The 18,688-nt window shown below is 36.7% G+C and overlaps 1 protein-coding gene across 1 annotated transcript in view; it reads left to right on the top strand.

Annotated features, from left to right (window-relative positions):
* Nucleotides 1-18,688, top strand: part of RNGTT (RNA guanylyltransferase and 5'-phosphatase) — a 174,203-nt gene that overhangs the window by 129,493 nt on the left and 26,022 nt on the right. The window contains exon 13 of the mRNA XM_017825292.1: nt 10,953-11,019. Coding sequence (XP_017680781.1) covers nt 10,953-11,019 — 67 coding nt within the window. The remainder of the gene's footprint in view (nt 1-10,952; nt 11,020-18,688) is intronic.

The raw sequence follows: 18,688 nt of genomic DNA, 5'->3' as shown, positions 1-18,688 counted from the left end.
TATTGGGTTTCCTAGCTGGTATAAAACTTGACAGGAGGGATATGTTAAAATGTAGGTTTCCCATTCATCTGTTACACTAATATGTGCTCTACCAGTTTGCCCTTTTCTGTCTTTTGTGTCTTCTCGTTTCTGTGTTACTATTCCCAGATAGATTCAATTTTGTGTTCCTGCTCAAGTTTTATTCATTCTGGTTTACTTCTCTCACCCATATTTGCATGTGAGTCTTCAGGGTTGGTTTCCTAGTAAAGGTGATTATTTTTTATTTGCTATCAGTCACTACTCCAAAGTGATTAAAGTCCCGGTTAAAATGCATAGAATTTCCATGAAATAGCTGAAATTGCATTCCTGTATGCTGATTGATAAGTTTTTCTCTTTGATGGTCTGAAGATGTAGCTAAGACTGGGTATTATAGGAAAAGGCAATACCTTATGTTATTTTGTTGTGCTTATCATATACATATTAAAAATACAGCCAAATTTTGAAACATCAAAGTCTTTCTTCATACTTGAGATTAACTTGCATGCTCCAGTCCTTGTTTTTCCTAGTCGTATCACTTAGTCTAAGGAAACATACTGCTTTTTCTTAGAGACTTTGTCCTACCTTAAATAAGACTTGAATTGACTTCACAGGGGTTTTTTTTAATTTTTTTTTTTTTAATGCACAAGGTAATTTTTTTTTGTGTAATACCTGTAATTAATTGCAGTTAGCTTACTTTAAGAGGCTTATTATCCATGCAGGTAGCTTATAAAACCTCCATGAGGATTTTCTACTTGGAAAATCAAAATATGCCGAACCATGTTGCACTCGTTTTTTTTAAAGCAGGCTTTTTCTGACAAGTGTCAATTATAGTCCAAGAAAACATGCAAAATTGCTTGCAGTAAAAAATGATGTCTTGAAGGCATATTGCAAAATGGAAAAAACCCTACTTTACTGTACATTTGTTAATTAATAACTTAATTATTTATGTTACATAAATCTTCTCAGAAAGAGGTGAAAGAAGAGACAGAGCAGGTCTTGATACCAGTTAAATTAGTAGTAGTTATCAGCCAGGGTCTGGAAGTAACTAGATTTTTGTCCTATTCAGTTTGCATTTAATCATAATTGCTCTTTCACTTGTGCCCTACATAATAAAAATTCATCATTCAGGACAGTAAATTAAAAGATGCTCTGTTTCGGTAATAATAATACAGCAATTTTTTTGAACAGTTCTATTATTTTTTTCCCACAGTTTATAGAAAAGATACATTTTTGCAAGTTGTTCATCATGCAGGCTTCAACTTTTAGACCTTTTAGAGTGTGTGACAAAATAGATTAATAATTTTAAATAAAATCTAAAAAGCTGACATTGGAAAAGAAGAATACCTATTAGCATATGAGGAGCTTGCAATATGGTTATATTGGATGAAAAATTTTGTAGAAGCAGCTCCTTAGGTGAGGTGATGCTTCGTGGTCCTCCTCCTCAACCCTCAACAGGGAAGTGGGTCTGGCTGCCTGGGACTTCTTGGGGTGTTAGTGAACTTGGATGTGACTGTACTCCAAGTGCCTGCCTGGGAAGATGGAGCCTGGCTAGTGCCCTGTGTGTGTTTTAGTCACTGCCTCAGGTTTATGTTGGTGTGGAGATCACAGCTGCTCAGGAGAAACTGGAACAGTAGTTGTCAACCTGGGAGCTGTTGCTGTGAAGCAAATGCTCTGTGTGGAGCAGAGGCATCGCAGAGGGTTTTTTTTTGTTCCTAATCTTGTCTGCCTTCCATTTCTTAGCCTTGTCCAAGCTGCTATCATTGCAGTGCATTCCTACTCCCCTCCTGGTGGCTCTGACAAAAGGATGCTTCCCCTCTAAATTTGGGAATCTGAATAAATGTTGATAAAGTTCAGAGAAAAAAGAAGGGAGAAGGGAGGAATTTGTTGGAGTGAGATAGCCAGCTTAAAAAGTCTGTACTAAACAAAACCAAAGGGCAGCTGAGCATTAGAGTCAGAGATAAAGGAAAGACAGAGAAATGGAGAAAGGGGTTACTGGAGGAGATGTGGCAGTTCTGAAGTGAGGCAGAGCACCCTGATAGCAAAGCAGTGATTTCCCTTATAGAGAAAGGAGCCTTATGGGTAAGGATACAGATTTTTTTTTTTTTAAGCAGATATACCAGAAAGACAGGACAACTTTCCTGCAAATGCCTTCCAGATTACAGATGCAATAATTGGTATTACAGTGTTGGTAGTTGGTATTACAAAGTGATAGTCCTTTCTTTTGTCACACCCAGGAAAGTACTTCAGCTGCATTTCTTAATACTTTAGAAGCAGAATACTACTTTTGTGTTTATTAGTACTGAAGGATTTCTGTAAAAGAAATTTCATTTACAAGTTTGTGTAATGAATATGCTGAAGGATTTAATCTTATAATGAACAGAGAAGCTAAGTCTTGCACCATCTGTACAGGTTTCAGTAGTGAGAGTGAAGCATTCAGTAGAGTTCTTGACATCTCTGACAGCCTTCCTACCTTATTTTGGGTGGTAGGTTTGTTTGTAGCAGATGGCTGTTCATGCATTCTGCTGGTGGCACTTGTGTCTGGATAGAGTGGCAGCTGGGTGCATATCCTAATTCCAGACAAACAATTCGTTGTTCATTACAGGCTTCACCTTGGGATTGTGATCTGCATAGTCCCCCGTGAACCCATACCTAAATGGTTTGTAGACTGTAATTCAATAATTTCTCTGTTTGTGCATGATTAATTAATAAAGTATTTATTTTGAATAAATGATTAAAGTGCTGGGGGGAAACAGGAAGAAAAAGAAGTTGTTTGGAGCGGTCTGGCAGTGTGCATACGTATGGCTAAGGGTGCTCTTTTGTGATGCCTTCCCATGGAGGATCTTTTTTAAGAAGATGGGAATTTTCATACTGATTATATCTCTGATCCATGTAGACAAGTGAATTTTATATTCTCTACTGTTTTATTTTAAGGGGAATTTTTAGTTTCTAGATATTTTTATTATGCACATGCATGTTCAATCCCTGTTTCTCTTGCACACCAGGGTGGCATCAGTGAGCTCCAGTCTAGTGTTTAGCGATTAAGTATTTATCAGATTTGAGTTCTCACTCAATTGGCATAATTCAATAACTCCTTGTTCTTTTGTTACAAGAAATTAAATACAGATCACCTGATCAATCTGGTTTGCCCTGCATTGTCAAAAGGATACTGGTACCAATTGATTTACTCAGGGTACCCATGAGGTCTTGCCACCAGTGGTGCAGCATGCAGGGCACTGGGAAAACCAGAAGACTGTTGGAGCATCTGTGCTGACAAATGAAGGCCAGAGTGGGGGAAATTATAGCCAGATGAGATCACCCCATCATAGCTTCCCTGCCAGTTCTTTGTCATGGTTTTTCAGTGGTAACAGCCTGTGTTAAAATTGCTGAATGTTTAAATTTCCAGCTCTGCTTGGGTGGTTTAGAATAGTTGTGCAGGACAGAAGTTTGGGGGTTTGGGGTTTTTTTGTGTGTGTGGTTTTTTTTTTCTTTGTTTGCTTGTTGGATTTTTGTGGGGTTTTTGTTGTTGTTTTGGTTTGGTTTTTTTTTAATTAGAAAGAGTAAGGACAAAGGAATGACAAAACCACATGTGAAAATAAAGTTCAGTGAGCTTTGAAGTCAAGCCTTTAAACGTTAGGAAATGACGGAGTTCTAGTTGCCAGGTTCATACACACTATGATACATTCCTTAATTAAATGGTGTAAGTACTTCTCCCTCATTCATACACAAAAGAGCGTGTATCTTTCACCACAGAGGAAAGTAACGCTGAGGTTGTATGGATGTTTCTAAATACGATATCAGCTTCCTTTCAAAGTGATAAAGTTTGTAATCTAGCTAAAGTTGCCAGCCATTGCTTCGTAACTTGCTTCATCAGCAGACTTCCTCTGTTCATGACTTTTTCTGATTACTCATAAATATATTAAACAGTCTCTTACATAAATTGAATAGTCACTTGGCCTTTGCCAAGATGAAAACTGACCATTTATTCTGCCTGTCCAGTCTCTTAATCAGGGTTCAATCCATAACAGTAAGTAGTGTCTTCCATATAAAAGTACTTACTGCCTAGTTTTATGGTGTTTTTTAATAAATTACTGTGGAAGAAGACTGTAACAGAAGCCTTTTGGCAGTCTGAATCGATTATGTCAGTGTGGTGCTCCTCCTGTACCCCATTAGTTTTTAAGCACTCTTTCATTAAAATGATCAAAAGAGAGGCAGATGCAGCCACAGTGTGAGTGCAGGGGATGTGCAACCTCCTAAGTAGCACTGCCATGCGTGGCCAAGGTAGGCATGCTGAACAATGCTGTGCTAAAGGGTAGGACTCTGAGAAGTTTGCAGAAATTACCCTATTTAGGTGTTAAAAATTGACTTGATCTGTTTTTTTAATAGCAATTCAGATCCTCCATATTAAGAAACATCAGAAATCTTGGATACGTTGCATCAGGGTTTGGTGTTTTATTTCATCTTAATTATCAATATATCTCAGAGCTTTTCTTTTAGTACCTCTGTTTCTTCAGGCATTTCATTTTGGTAACTAAAAAACCCACGTGTTCCTACCTTGATGCCTTTTTTTTTAGAGTGGATACTGGGTTTTTAGCAATCTCCCTGTCTTTCTTATTTGCTTCCTGTATTTGCACATGATCAAGTGAATCTACTAAATGATTTTTTACCAGTTTTCTACTTGGATATGCTTGAGATTTTTATTGTCATTATCTCATGTATTTCTTCTATATCTTATTAGTTAGAAATCTGTTTTTCTTAAGTAACTCCTGAGAGACTGAAAATGTCTTTGTTTTGACTTCAAAATACATGTAATGAGACTTCTTATTTTATTGAAGTCTGCAGATACAAAGCTTCACATTATAGTGTCAATTCTTCACTTAATTCTGTTAGTTGAATTTGCTGATGTTGTTGGTGTCTGTTACATTTTAAAAGATGGCTAAGGTGGAAGGACCCTATGGGGTCTTAGATTATAATGTGTATTTATAACATTCCAGTGAGTCCAGAGCTGTGTAAGTGCTCTTGCTTTGTCAAACATGGATAAATCTGGGCAGAGTTACAGCACAGGCCGTGTCTGGCAGGTCTTTCAGCAAATTGGGAATAGTTCCTAACTCCTGTCCCATATTTCAGTGAGGAGAAAGGGATGATATTCAGAAAGAAAAATTGATGTTTACTGTTAGAAATAGATTCTAATAGTGAAATCTCTTGAACTATGTAATAATCTCTCAAAGGAAAAGTCAAGCAGCCTCATTTTCCAGATAATTTATGACCAGCCTGGCCAAATTGCTCATTATACTACAGGGAGTAATATTCCATTGGTGGAGGAATGGGCATGATTATTTAATAGGTACTTTTTGTTTCTACTTACTTTTCCTTTCTATTTTTTATGGATAGGTTATATGTAAATGTAGTCAAAATGCTGCTTTATGTAATTTGCCTGTAAGAAAAAGCCACAGGGGCTTTGGACAAACATTAAAATATTATCGGCACTAGACATAAAGGCAGCAAACGAAAAGAAGTGCTTTTTGGAAACGTCTGTGGTTTTATTTATGGAGTGCAAGAATGTGTCTTGAAAAATGTCCCTGTCTCTAGGAAAGTGTTTGTGTACCTACTCCCCCTCTTCCCCCCGAAAAACCAACATAACGGCCAAACACTTCTTCAAAAAATAACACAAACCCTACTAACTGAAAGTAAACTTTAATATTGGTCAGTTCTTTTTGACAGTCTAGAATTGCTTGCAGACCATTATTTTATTTATGAGGTCATTTCAGTTTGCAGTTTCAAGCCCTCTAAATGTAATTTTTGTTTGATTTGGTGTATAACCGTGGTGACATTATTCAGTGGAACTATGTCTTTCAGGGATCAGTTACTTCCTAGATTCTCATTATCAATAGTCAATGACAGGTAGTGATTTACTGTAGGGAGTGAGGTAGTTCAGTGAAGCCTTTCAAGTATCACACATAGGAGCTTGAATGGCAATTAGCACATAGCATTGGTATTTTTGCCTGAGTTGCATGTGCTTGAAAGCACCCTGCTTATTAATATGACTAATGGAACACACTATTGGAGTACTGTTGTTGGAAGGTAGAGGGTGTTAAATTCAAATCTGTAGTTTATGCTATCTACTGCACTTTTCCTTGTGAATGTTACTTGGAATACACTTTTATGTTAATTGCCATCACCATTAACTTGACGTGGGCTATTCTGCAAATTCAGAATTCATCGAATGAAAGGTGTTTGCTTACATTTCTGTGGGGTTGCAGAGATGAATTTAGCATTATAAAACTGTTTACGGTGTCTTTTTTGCACTTTAATGTATTGTTTCCTAACCTTTTTCACCTCATCTTCAAATCCAGGGTTTTTTGCATCTTTACTATTTAACCAGCTGTGCGTAATATTTCTTCCAGTTCCTTCGTAACTTTTTTCAATTTGTGCTCTTATTTGAGGAAGAATGTCCTATATCAGACATGCAGTCTATTTGCTTACTCTTTACTATGATAATTATACTAGAATAGCTTATATTTGTCCATGAAAAAAGTTTTCTTGCTTGGCTGATGAGTAAGAAATTTTGTTAGAGTATCTTCATAGCCTGAAGAAGTGGTTTGATAAGTGCAGTGTGGAAAGCGGGAGACAGCTCTTCTGTCTTGCCTGGGAAGCCCCTGTGTTGCCACTGTCAGTATTCTGTGTGCAGGGCACACACTGCTTCTGTGAACTGTCAAGTTCTTTGACTCTTTGTACTTCTAGAACGAAATGAAATACATGTTGTTTGCAGACCATATATGCATGTGAGTTTAAATTCACAAGCCCTGTTATTAGCCTTTTTCTAGAACTTGCTGGATCCTTTTATATAGTTTTATATTTCATAATAGTTAGTGTATTATTTTCACTATCTTATCTTACAATAGTCAGTGAATTAAATTAATGAAATAATTAATGATCTTGAAAAAAATGGAATATAAGCTAATTCTTTTGACCCTAACATAATTTTTTATAATTCTCTATGCTTTTCTGATTTTCTTCTTTTCCTATTCCTAGAAAATACATGATTAGAATTTTAAACCAATGGGGAATGATTATCATAAGGAAGAAGTAAAATATAATTGGAATGTCACCGTAGGGGAATTCAAGTGACAGTTCAAGAAACTACTTAAGAAACTGCTTCTCTTTCTATGATTATGATATTGCAGCACAGTGCACAGTTTCCCCTCCCAGTTTAAGTGACCACAGGATAAATGCAGAATATTTATTATATTCTTAAGAGGACATCAACTGCATCACATGAATTTGGTGTCCTTTCTACTGTGTCGTAGTGCTTTATTTGTGCTTGTGTCATCATGTGCAATAATGACATACTGGGATAATTTCTTTGCATAATTGAATACAAAATTTATTAAACTAAGTATGAAAGTTACCTTTATCTTGAAAGCTATCCATGAAGAACTTCCAAAGTTTGAAAATACCATTATTGAACTTACAAAGGTGTTGCTTCTGTTCTCAGGGCTGTTGTTCATTTGTGTTCATGACTTCTAACAGTCATTTCTGTCTGAAATGCAAATGCATCCAGAGTGATTTTTAGAGGCAGTTAAAAGCACATACAGAGCATATCAGTGGAAGTATTTGTATATGCTTATTACACAAAAGGTATATTTTAAATGAAACATAAAAACATTCAGACCATAACTAATATTAATCCCTATTATAAAGCTATTTTAAATGTGGGAGTTTAGAATGTGAGTGTGGTCACACAGATTTTCCTAAAATTTTATCCTGACTCCAATTTATATTTAAAATGGTGTGTGTTCCATTTTTTTGCCTTAATCAGCCACTAATGTGTATGCTGAGGTGTACTTAGCAATAAAGATGCAGCTGTGCACAAGGGTCAGTAGCCCCATTGAGTGTCAGGATTTTTTTTTCTCTCCATTTTGCTTCATAACTATTCCACTCTTGAGACACGTCTTCTCCAGATTGAAGTCTTTTCACCAGCAACCTCTGTGAAGACTGCAAATCTGCCCACAGCATATGAAGGATAAAGTTCTTAGATCATTTCCCAGCACCATTGTAGCTGCTATTTGCTGCTTCTGACTGTAAAGTGGAAGTAATCCCTGTGTCCCAAAATACTGCAAGTTATTATATGATAAATTGTCATCAGTTCTGGGATTTTATGAGCATTCTTGTTGAAATTTAAGGAAGGAGTTACAGGCTCTGTTTCACAGGGGTAGTGAATAACTTAAAGCAGTGCTGTTGGAAGCTCTGGGTGCCTACCACTGCGTGTTGCAGGGCAGCATTCCTCCTGAGAAACCAGACACCTCAAGCCTATTTGCCTGTTCATTGGTCATCGTTTTCCTTTGGCACATTTCGCCTTTCCAATGCCAATTACCTTACCTCTTTTCAGCCATTCTGCTGCACACACTGTATTTTTCTTGCCCTGCTTTGCCAGCCTATCTGGCCTCTGCTGTTGGCTAGAGCTGCAAGTTTCAGTCTGTGTTCCTGCACAATGTGCCGCCGCTCTTGCAACAGAGCAAGCGGAGGAGCTGCTGCTTCGCACAGGAGCAAGTTACTGCGTTCAGCTAATCTGCAGTAATTTGCTCCTGTGAGAGGTAGCGGCTCCCGGCTCCACCCTGTTTCTTTTTCTGTGCATGCTCCTTTCTGGAAACCTCCTTCCATAATCTGCACAGCAGCACTAGGATCCAGGTAGCCTAGAGGGAAACTCACAACTGTTTTGTGTATGAACTGCTCAAAATACACTCTTGCAGTAGCTTTGCTTATCCTGAGCCTCAGAAGTGACTCTTGTCACAGCCTGCTTACCTGTCCAGACTCTTCTGTGTGACCTCAGTCTCTGAAATACAGAGATTATGCCCATAAGAAAGACCCTGAGTAAAAGAGTTTATACTAGTGATGAGATTTAGAATTTTTTAATTGCTCAGACCATTTAGGGGCAGAAAACCAGAGTGGACATTAAATTACGATCATATTGGGATGCTCGTTTCAACTGTGTTGAATTCTTATATGAAAACTGAGTGGTTTTGCATGTTGGTGATGTAATTTTGAATTTCATAACTCAAGAGGAATGTGTAAACTAGAGAAACACAGAATGCAGCCTTTTATTTAAGCAAGGGAGAGCTACAAATAACTCTATGCCCTAAAAATTTTGCTTACACTGCATTGAATTAACATTGCTTTTTTGAAGTGCACGTGAAAAGGCAGTGAAAGGTGAATAAATAGTAATCAACTTGTACTGTGTCAGTGTCAGTCTGATTAAGGAAGCCAATTCTTGCAGTTCGTTTGGAGCGTACATCAGTGATAGCAAGTTAAACAGTATAGACAACAGTACAGTCTCCTGAAAAGACCGGTCTTAAGGTTCCCTGGATGTTCATTACTTCTAACTAAAGCCATCCAAAGACTTAGATTTTTAATGGTCCTATGTTTTTATCCAGTAAAGGAAACGTGAAGAATGACCATGTGGGAATAATCACACTGTATGTTTTCCTCTTCTTAAGGTCCCTTACTAGAAATACAGCTAGTGGATTTTTTTGTTTTTATTTTCTGTCTTATAATAATTATGTGCAGTTCTTTTTAAGAATACTTTTTTGCTTTAAGATGCCTCTCTCTGAAATATGGTGACATACCCTGAATCCTTTTTAGAGAGTCTCTTTAAACCTTTTTCACTAATTACTTCCCACATGTTTCTTTCCATTTAGAAAACCCTTTAATATTTTCTTATTTTGTGTTATAGTCCTAGGAGAAGGTTTGATCAGTATGCTGGATATTCCAATTCTAGACACACGAGTTCTGAATAAATTTGACTTATTTGACTGAAAATAAGTTTGATGTGCTTATCCTTTCTTCCGTATACTGCAGAACCATTGCAAAACAGTACAAGTCTTCCCAGTTTTGTCCGGCACACTAACGGGCAAAGGGAGAAAGCCACTTGCCTGTCTGTACTGTGGCTGATCTGGTCTGATCCTTACTGTTCTTTCCTTCCTTTGGGTATTTCTGTAAGTGTCCTGGAAATGTTTGTATACCATATCTAATTACAGAAGGGTTTTTTGAAGATGATAGTTCACCACCTCTTCTTACTTATTTTATCTATGTGAATGTTTTGACTTTGTCTGGAGGGAATGACCAATGGGCAAGAGGAAAATTGTGATTGTCCAGTTGGAACAGCACAGTGCTCTCCTGCCCTTTTTACTGGCCAGTGATGTTCTTGTCAACTCGTTTGTAACAGCAGTGCCCTAATGCTCCTCTGGGATTTGGAGTTTGTGTACTGATGGCATTGACTTGCACAGTATCTGCAGAAATCAAACTCTTTTCCAGAAGTATCAACAGTCAGTTGAGTCAACTTATCCCACTGTCCCTCTGGATCTTAGTGGTGTGCACAATGACTTTATAGAGTTGAAGAGAACAGCAGGCACAAGCTGTATCTGGGGCTCTTCTTATTTAGCAAGCTGTTAGACAATATTGCAGAGATTCTATGTTATTTCTCTACCTGTAGTGATGTCATTTTTGTCTTACTGTGCATACTTTTACATGTCCTAATCTGTTTTAGCTCTTGGGCCTGCTCTCTGACTGTGTGTTTACTTAAGTCTTTTCTCTTGCTGTCTCTTTGTCTCTAATGGTCTCTAATAAATAGAAGAAGCATATACCTGCCATTCTTCCACATTACTGAGTGACATCCATCACAAAGAAGCCTGTGAAATGATTTTATTGAAGAGCTGCTTGCATTGTAAACATAAATTACTCATGTGCATCCATCTTTAATTCACATCTTTCCTTTTCTGTAGTAGTTCAAAAAAGGTTGTGTAATCAGATTTGCAAAGGTAGCTCTTGCTGTCGTGATGAAGCTTGTTACCCTGCTAGGGTTTGGTAACAACTGCTAGAGATGCAGAAAAAAACTTATGGATGTAAAGTGATATCTTAAAAGATTTTTTTCATTTTTTTAGGCTACTCACCCAGAATGTTGGTCTTCTTTATGTTGGAAACTTTGACAGACCTTTTGCACAAATTAAGGTATGATTAATAAGCTGGGGGGGGAGGTGGCTATTTCAGTTATTTCACTTCTGTATGACTTAGAAAACTTCAGGCTTCAAGTTATCAATATGGCTTCAGGAAAAATAATGGGAAATAGTGCTACTTTGGTTATGTTTACCATATTCTGGGTTTGGTTTTAGTTTAATCTGTGCACTTGTCAAAGAAGTTTAGTTTTTCCTATCATCTTTTGATTAATTTTGACTCTGGTTTAATTATCAGAAGGTTGTCTTGTCAGAGAGATTTCAAAACAAAGCCACTTTTGGAACCCTGTAATTCTTTAAGTGATCCTTGACAGGGAAAACACTACAGTAAAAAGCACAGATTGTTTTCCCAGTATTATTAGAATTATAATGAAAGACTCATACAATTGCTGGAAAATCATATGTCTTTTATGACTTACTGTTTCTTTTCCTTCAGTGGTACTATAATGGTTTCGTGTTTCTAATTGCCAGTTGCTAATTAATTATTGTCATGTCAGTTGCAAACAAAAATGTTTTGCAAGAATATATGGACTGATTCTGATGAGTTTCCTGGGTATTTTATTAGAACAAAGAGAGGGAGGCATTAGCATGTCAGTCATTACACATTACATCTATTTTAGAATGCGGAAATGTTCCCATCTCTCAGATGATACCTGTAATTACTGCATATTCTGCATTCTTGGCTGCATTGTTCCCTCCATCGTGTGCATATGCTTGTGCCTCTCAGAATTTTAAAAGCCTTGGTTTTGTTTTACATCAAAATGAAACTTAATTTCTGAAACTCAGATGTGTTCCTTTACCATCCCTTATTATGTTACTAAACAACAGTACTCCCAACCATATCTAACAAGTACTTTTTACAGCTTAGACCTTGGTACTGTATTAAAATGACTTTAAAATAACAAATGCATGCTTTTCATCTTCCCATTTCCCTTTCTTTCATCTTTCCAGTTCCTACATGTGTATTATTCAGTTTGGCTAATAATCAAACAATTTAAATGTTTCTTTTATGAAACATATTGCCAGAAGTTTCATCAAAAATATGATTGTATATTTTTGGTGATAACTTCAGAATAGTGCTTCTGAAAGTTCTCTAACTGTTCCCCTGTTCCAAATGAGGCCCATTTCTGCCTGCTCCATCCACTTCTAAGAATAATAAGCAGCAACATGGGAGGTTTTCCCTATGGCTGGGAAGAGTTTAAGTTTACTGGGTGGGTGTGAGAGAAAAGAGGTAAATACTGCACTCCTTTTCAGCTGCCTGCAGTGAGCAGTGGTGCCCCTCCTATCACTTGCAGCCGGGGAGAGGCCTTTCTGCTCACAGTTTCCTGCAATTTGCATGCAAGGTCTTCTGTGCTGGAAGTTATATCTCCATCCTGTTGCTTAGTAGACTCAGTTGGACTTCCCTCCCTGAGTGTGCCTAAGGGACTTTCCACTAAATTTTCAACATACAAAGCCATATTATCACAAGATATTTTATTTTAAATCTGTTGCCCAATAATTCTTTTGGGTTTAACCTAGGCCTTATGACAAGAGAACTGGTGAAAAGTCTGACTTTTATCTTCTCCTCCACATTACCCCAATCTTGCATCTTTCAAACTACAGAAACTTAATCTAGTTAATTGCTCTCTGTATCCAACCATTCTGTATCTCCAATCAGTACCCCTTTTCTTTTGTTCTACATACCCTTCTGTATTTCTGTTGATGCCTTTTTTAGGGTAGGGGATGGCACGGTATTGAAGATATGGCACAATAAGATTTTCAGTTCTTGCCTTATATATGGTACAATGCTTGATAAATATCTGACATACTTTTAATTTGAGTAGGTAATTAATTACTGTAGTTTACATTGATATGTTTGAATAAGCCAAGTTTGAATAAGATAATTCTGTGAGCTGTATTCTATAAAACGTAACTTTTATTTTTGGAGCTATAGGCATATATATGAGTGAGTGTATGTTTGCACACTGTTGCTTTGATTTGCTTCTGATGCTAAAGGCAATGCTGAAGTGGTAAACTTGTCTTGTTGTTTGTATTATTAATTTCAACTGGGAAATGGCATATAGTTGACAAAAACAAAAGCTTTTGAAATTGAGGCTCCTATCTGATTGCTTGAGATTCTAGAATGTTGTCTGCATGGCAGCAGGAGGAACTGGTGTAGAGTGATGGGATCACAATGTCATAGAGATCTTCAGCACCAAAAAGAAAGGGAGTATTAATTCACATTAAGAGTTGGTGCTTGGAAAAGGAGTTTTGTAGTCTGAAGATACACAGTGGTCTTTCGTAACTGTTGACACAAGTTTCTTTCATTCTCCCCCCAGCAGTTCTTCAGGTCTTCAAAGCATTTCTTTCATTCTTCCTCCAGTGGCTCTTCAGGTCTTTAATACACATTTGCCAATGATTCCACCAGTTAAAAGACTGCTGAACCACATATTGTCTTGGAATATATGTAAGGCAGAGTCTTTATAACCTTTTAGGCCAGCTATGCTTTTACACATTGTGTAATGGATTGATCTCTCTTGTAATATAAATCACCCACTCATGTTCATTTGCAAACATCCCAGGTATTATGTATTCTATTAAGATACGGTAAACTTCTGCTAAAAGTGTGCATTAAGGAATGCCTCAAACCACTACACTTGTCTGTCAGCATAGATTTATTACTCAAAGTGGGCCATTATTAGACAGCAGTACTTCCAGTGCATTTTAGTGCACTTTCAGTTGCACAAGTAGGAATGTTACCAGGGCTTTGAAATATTCATAGTAAACATATAAACTGCCATGCTAGTACTCATAAATTCATGTTTCAATTTATGTGCATTTACAAAACTGCAAAAGAGAAGCTCTTTATCAAAGTATCCCTTCCCAAAAGCAAACAAGTTTGATTTTCCAGAACTGTGCGGGAGATAATTGCACTGGTGTCTTTGATGATGAAGACTGTAGATGGCAATTCTGGGAAAAGAGTTTGAAATACTAACATCTCTCCTAGGATGATTTTTCTATGTCTTTCATTCTCGTATTAATAATTCATTAATATATATTAATATTTATAATGTTTTTGAGACATAGCTGAACTGGTAAGATTAACTGAAATTACCTGATTTTCCTCTTCAACTTGCTTTCAGTGGTATCTGTGGTTGTGCTTGTTAGGTGTTTGATCTCTGTACTTCATTATACAAAAGAAATGTGAAGCATTCACTCCTCAAGCTTTTGAATCTTGCATTTGGTAGCAGATAGATAGAAGAAATGGGGAATAAACAGTGTTTTACTGGCTAGAGGGATGTGACTAGAACTTTCTAATAATGTTCCAGTTCATAGGTATTGCAGGACTTTGTATGTTGCTACTTTGAACAGAGTTCATGATAGAACTTTAAAGTTTTGCTTTGTGTTTGTGATCACTCTTGTTCTAGGGTAATATTTAGTGAGTTTCAGTAAGTTTAGTGGCTTAAAAAAAAATGATGGCTCTTTCCTTTAGCTTCTGAGACTCTTAAACGAATTCATCCTTTAGTTGAAATTCTGTTGTGGTAGTGGCTTATTTTATTTCCAGGGGATTATTCTTTAAGATTATATTGAAGAAATCTATTTAATAGAGGGTAGTTGCTCTTAATAATTTCATTTTGTTTCTAAATAAAACTATTATAAATTGCTGTTTAATTCCAGTGTCTGTTCAAGGTATTGTAGAAGTTTCACCATAAATGTTTGTTTTCTTTTCCCATTTCTTTTCCCATTAAGCTATGTTAGTAGTGGTATTAATAGTAGTTACTGTCATACACTTCTGCTTTCATTAAAAGAACTCTGAGCAATTCAATGATTTGTAGTTTTCTTTAGCATCACTTTATATCTTAAGTGGTTGTATTAATTAAATATCTCCTGTAAATCTGATGAAATGAAAAAGGTTTCTGTAAGTGACAATCTTGATTAGCAAGATAAAGTGTTGACATTAGCTGGAATTAACTAGCAATTTTTCTTCAATATCTTTTCCTTAAATATTGTTAGTATTCTTTTACTAACAATGAAGCTATTAAAGCAAAAACTTTATCATAGAAATTTTTTGTTTATTAGAAGTAAATAAATCCATTGTCCCAGCATACATAATAGTCACCCGATGGAAGGGTATTTTACTGGGGTTTTAACCTCTTTACAGAAAAAGAGTTCTTCATAACATACGTGACACATTGTTTTTAAACTAGAGATTTGATCAATGTAGATTACTGTGAAAACTTAGCTACACTATATGCAGTAATTATATCTGTACAGAAAATTATGTTGCTTAATCAATTTACTAGTATTGTAAGTTTTTACGATTCGGTTCCTAGTTGCTTCTGGGGTTAGGGGAAACTGTTCAGTACACTGTGTTCTCCATTATTAATCAGTAATGAAGCTTCTGGCAGTCTTTACTATAAGCTAATGACTAGTTTCATTTTTGGGCTCTTAACACATTAAATTACCATTTAAAAAAGATTAATTACTACTATTTTATTTTTAGTGTTTTAAGAGCAGTTATTAGAAAGTTTCATAATAAAACCTACTTTGTTCAAAATAGAATTGTTTGATTTAATGGAATATGAGGACAGTTTCTTTGAAAAAGAATTTTTTGGAGATAGTAGTGGGTTCTTAGTATTTTTTTTTCTGTGATAGGACCCCAGTGGAGAGATTATGAGTTTTAAGTTTGCTTCTGAGGAATTTGGTGCTGTAGTTAAAGCAGCCTTGCTGTCAAGGACTAGAAAGGAATCAAGCTCTCTGCTCTGACCTGCAGCTAAGTAACCATTATCTGAGATTTTATTAAACTTGGGAACAGTATTGCTGATTGCTGAGGCAGCTAAGCTTACCGCCTACACTCTGGGAATGCAGTTTCGTTCTAAGCTATTATTTGCCCAACTGCCTCATTTTCCCTCAGCAAATACACTGTTAACTTGAAACATGATAAAGCATTATGGAATTCTGCCAGAAAGAGGCCTTGCAGCAGGCAATCACCCCAAAATTATTTCTCTGATCATATCACATCAAAACGTGTAGACCCTCCAAATACAAATTCATCCACCTTTAAGATCTGCGGGCAACTTTTCAGCACCTCAGAAATTTTACTGCAATGTTCCCAATAGCTGAAACATCTTCAACATAGCTGCTTTACCTTTGTCCACACACACAGGCTGAATTGAACTGATGTCTGAGAACCAGGCGAGACATCATCATTCATGACTCCTTCAGCAGTGTCAAACATCTGTAGTTGATTACTGAAGTGATTGGCCACAATTTACCAAACAATCTTTTCCCGAAAGAAGAGGGAAAAGGAATGAATTGATGATCTTGCTACTCTCAAGAGCTTATTTTTTAAGCTAGGATTAGCTGCTGATTTCTCGACTGAAGCTGGCATGTTTTTCTTCCCTGAATGACAATGACTTCTACTACCACTTCGTGACCCCAAAGCTTGGGATACCTTTGTTTAGGGTACAGCTCTTCAGACCACTCCAAATTTATGAGGAGAGTTAGTCCAGCTTTCGCCATACGCTCATTTGCTGTCGTGACATAGCTCCAGAGTAGCCGTGTGGTGGTCTGTAGAATCTTGTAGCAAAAAATGTTAAAAAGTTTTCTGTTTGTGCCTGTTGACAGCCACTAAGAGTATGTTGGTGCCTTAATTATTTTATGCTTTGTTTACTGTACTTTCATGCATATTGACAGAGGATTTTGTGTTCGCTACCACAGCAAGAAAGGATTACTCATTTATCGTAGTGAAGTTGTAGTCTGAATTGTTTTTGTTGCCTATCTCCCTTTCTTACTGTTTTGTGCTGTAATTGTATTTTATGTGATGTGGAATGCCATAGAATATGATATAAGGATATCATGTTCTTCAGCTTCAAAATGACAACAAATATAGCCCTAGAATTTCTGAAGTGAGATGTTTCTGAGAAAATGGAAATACAGATTTATCTGTAAGTGTTTGATTTTGGTTGTTCACAGTGAAGACAAATAATTTCAAACTGAAAGAGACACCACAGGGTGGAATAGAGGCCTGTCAAAGACAAATAATGGTAACTCGCTTGGTTAGCTTAGCAAGATACTGTCAGAGAAGGATTGTTTTATCTTTATATTAGCAGAGTTACCACAGGTATGAGGGGAAGAAGAAGGGGAGAAGATGATTTTAAGCTGGGAAAGTGATGATAGGAGAATAAATGGGTTATGCTAGACAGAAATAATTTTATTCTGAAAGCTGAAGAACACTTTGAGAGCTACAGATCTAGATCCAACTCCCACTAGGAACAAACACATTGACACTGTTGAGAAGGAATGTGATAATTGTATAATTTAATGATTGTGAAAGATGATAAACTCAGATAATCTGTCTCTCTACATTTCATTAAACTCAGTCACTCTAAATTAAAAGGCACAAAATGAGGATAAAGCTGTATAATTTTCTACCTCTTCTGAACCTCAAACTGCATCTTTAGGATAAAGTATCAACATTAATTGTATATATTTATTATTGTTAACAGTCTTCCAACAGAATTGGTGGGTGGCTCTTATGTTTATAGAATTTTGTGGGATGTTACAGTAGGATTTTCATATCCTCTTTTTAGTTGTGGAAGCTGTACTGGTTATCATTGGAATTGCTAGTATTGGACTGTTGAGAAGCTACATAAGGAAATCCTTCTTTTCCTTTTCCTTATTCTTTTTGTCTTTTATGGAAACCTATATTTGTGGGTCATGCAGAAGTCAACATGTGGAAACAGTTTTAGCACCAACACTTAAAAAGTGGGGCTGATTTCAAAAGAAATTTCTCAATGTAGTGGGAATCTAAGCTTTGTTCCTAATGTTTATTGGTACAAGATGACAATGTACAGTCTTCTCATGACAAGTCATACAATGGTGGAATAATGCTTTCTGGAGCCTGAACCTGTCCTTTTCCACTCATTCCTTTCTTCTGCACTGATTCCACATAAAGTACTGAGTCAAATTCAGCATCTTATTTTTTATCTTCAGGGTGCTCTGAGATACATGAAAAGTTATCTGGCAAAGGGTTACAGACTGTGTTTGCCTCTAACAGGAATGATGGAATGTTTTACATTGAAAATAAAATTAATTCTCAGGGTTTTCAGGAGGGCAGCCTAGGACTTGAAGTGAACCTGATAGAACCTGGAGTGTTTAGGCGTTTCGGAATCTTCTACTTCAGGTACAAGGACTTTGTGTCCTAAACAACAATCTGAACATATTCAATAACTAAATTCTGAATCTGCGAGAGCAGTAACTGAATCTGAGATATTCTGCCCTACCCACGCAGTTGGTATCTTGTAAAGAAGGTGAGGGAGGTGCTAGAGAGGATTTATTGAACAAACTGCAAGTTAGAAAATGTTGTAAGGTGCTACCAAGAAATCACCCACTGCTCATTCCTAAGTTATATGTTTGTTAAATTTAGCTTATTTTGAAAATAAGACAATTTTGAACCATTGCTTTAAGAATTAACTAGGAAAGACAAAAAGCATAAGGCTTAATTCTTTATCGCTTGACTTCTTCCTTATATTTCTCCACATCTTGACATTCTTTGTTGGAGCTTTTCTCAGTAGCACTTGCTAACTCTTTAAGTGCAAGGGGTCCTGACTGCCTGTGTATTTGTATAGATCCTGGAATATCAGGGCCCTCAGTCCTGCCTGGCAATGTTAGACACCAGCAGTATA

The sequence above is a fragment of the Lepidothrix coronata genome, unplaced genomic scaffold (assembly GCF_001604755.1).
Source record: "Lepidothrix coronata isolate B3197 unplaced genomic scaffold, Lepidothrix_coronata-1.0 Scaffold4, whole genome shotgun sequence".
Taxonomy (NCBI): domain Eukaryota; kingdom Metazoa; phylum Chordata; class Aves; order Passeriformes; family Pipridae; genus Lepidothrix; species Lepidothrix coronata.
The sequence above is the reverse complement of the archived record's forward strand: the minus strand, read 5'-3'. Positions and strand labels throughout refer to the sequence as shown.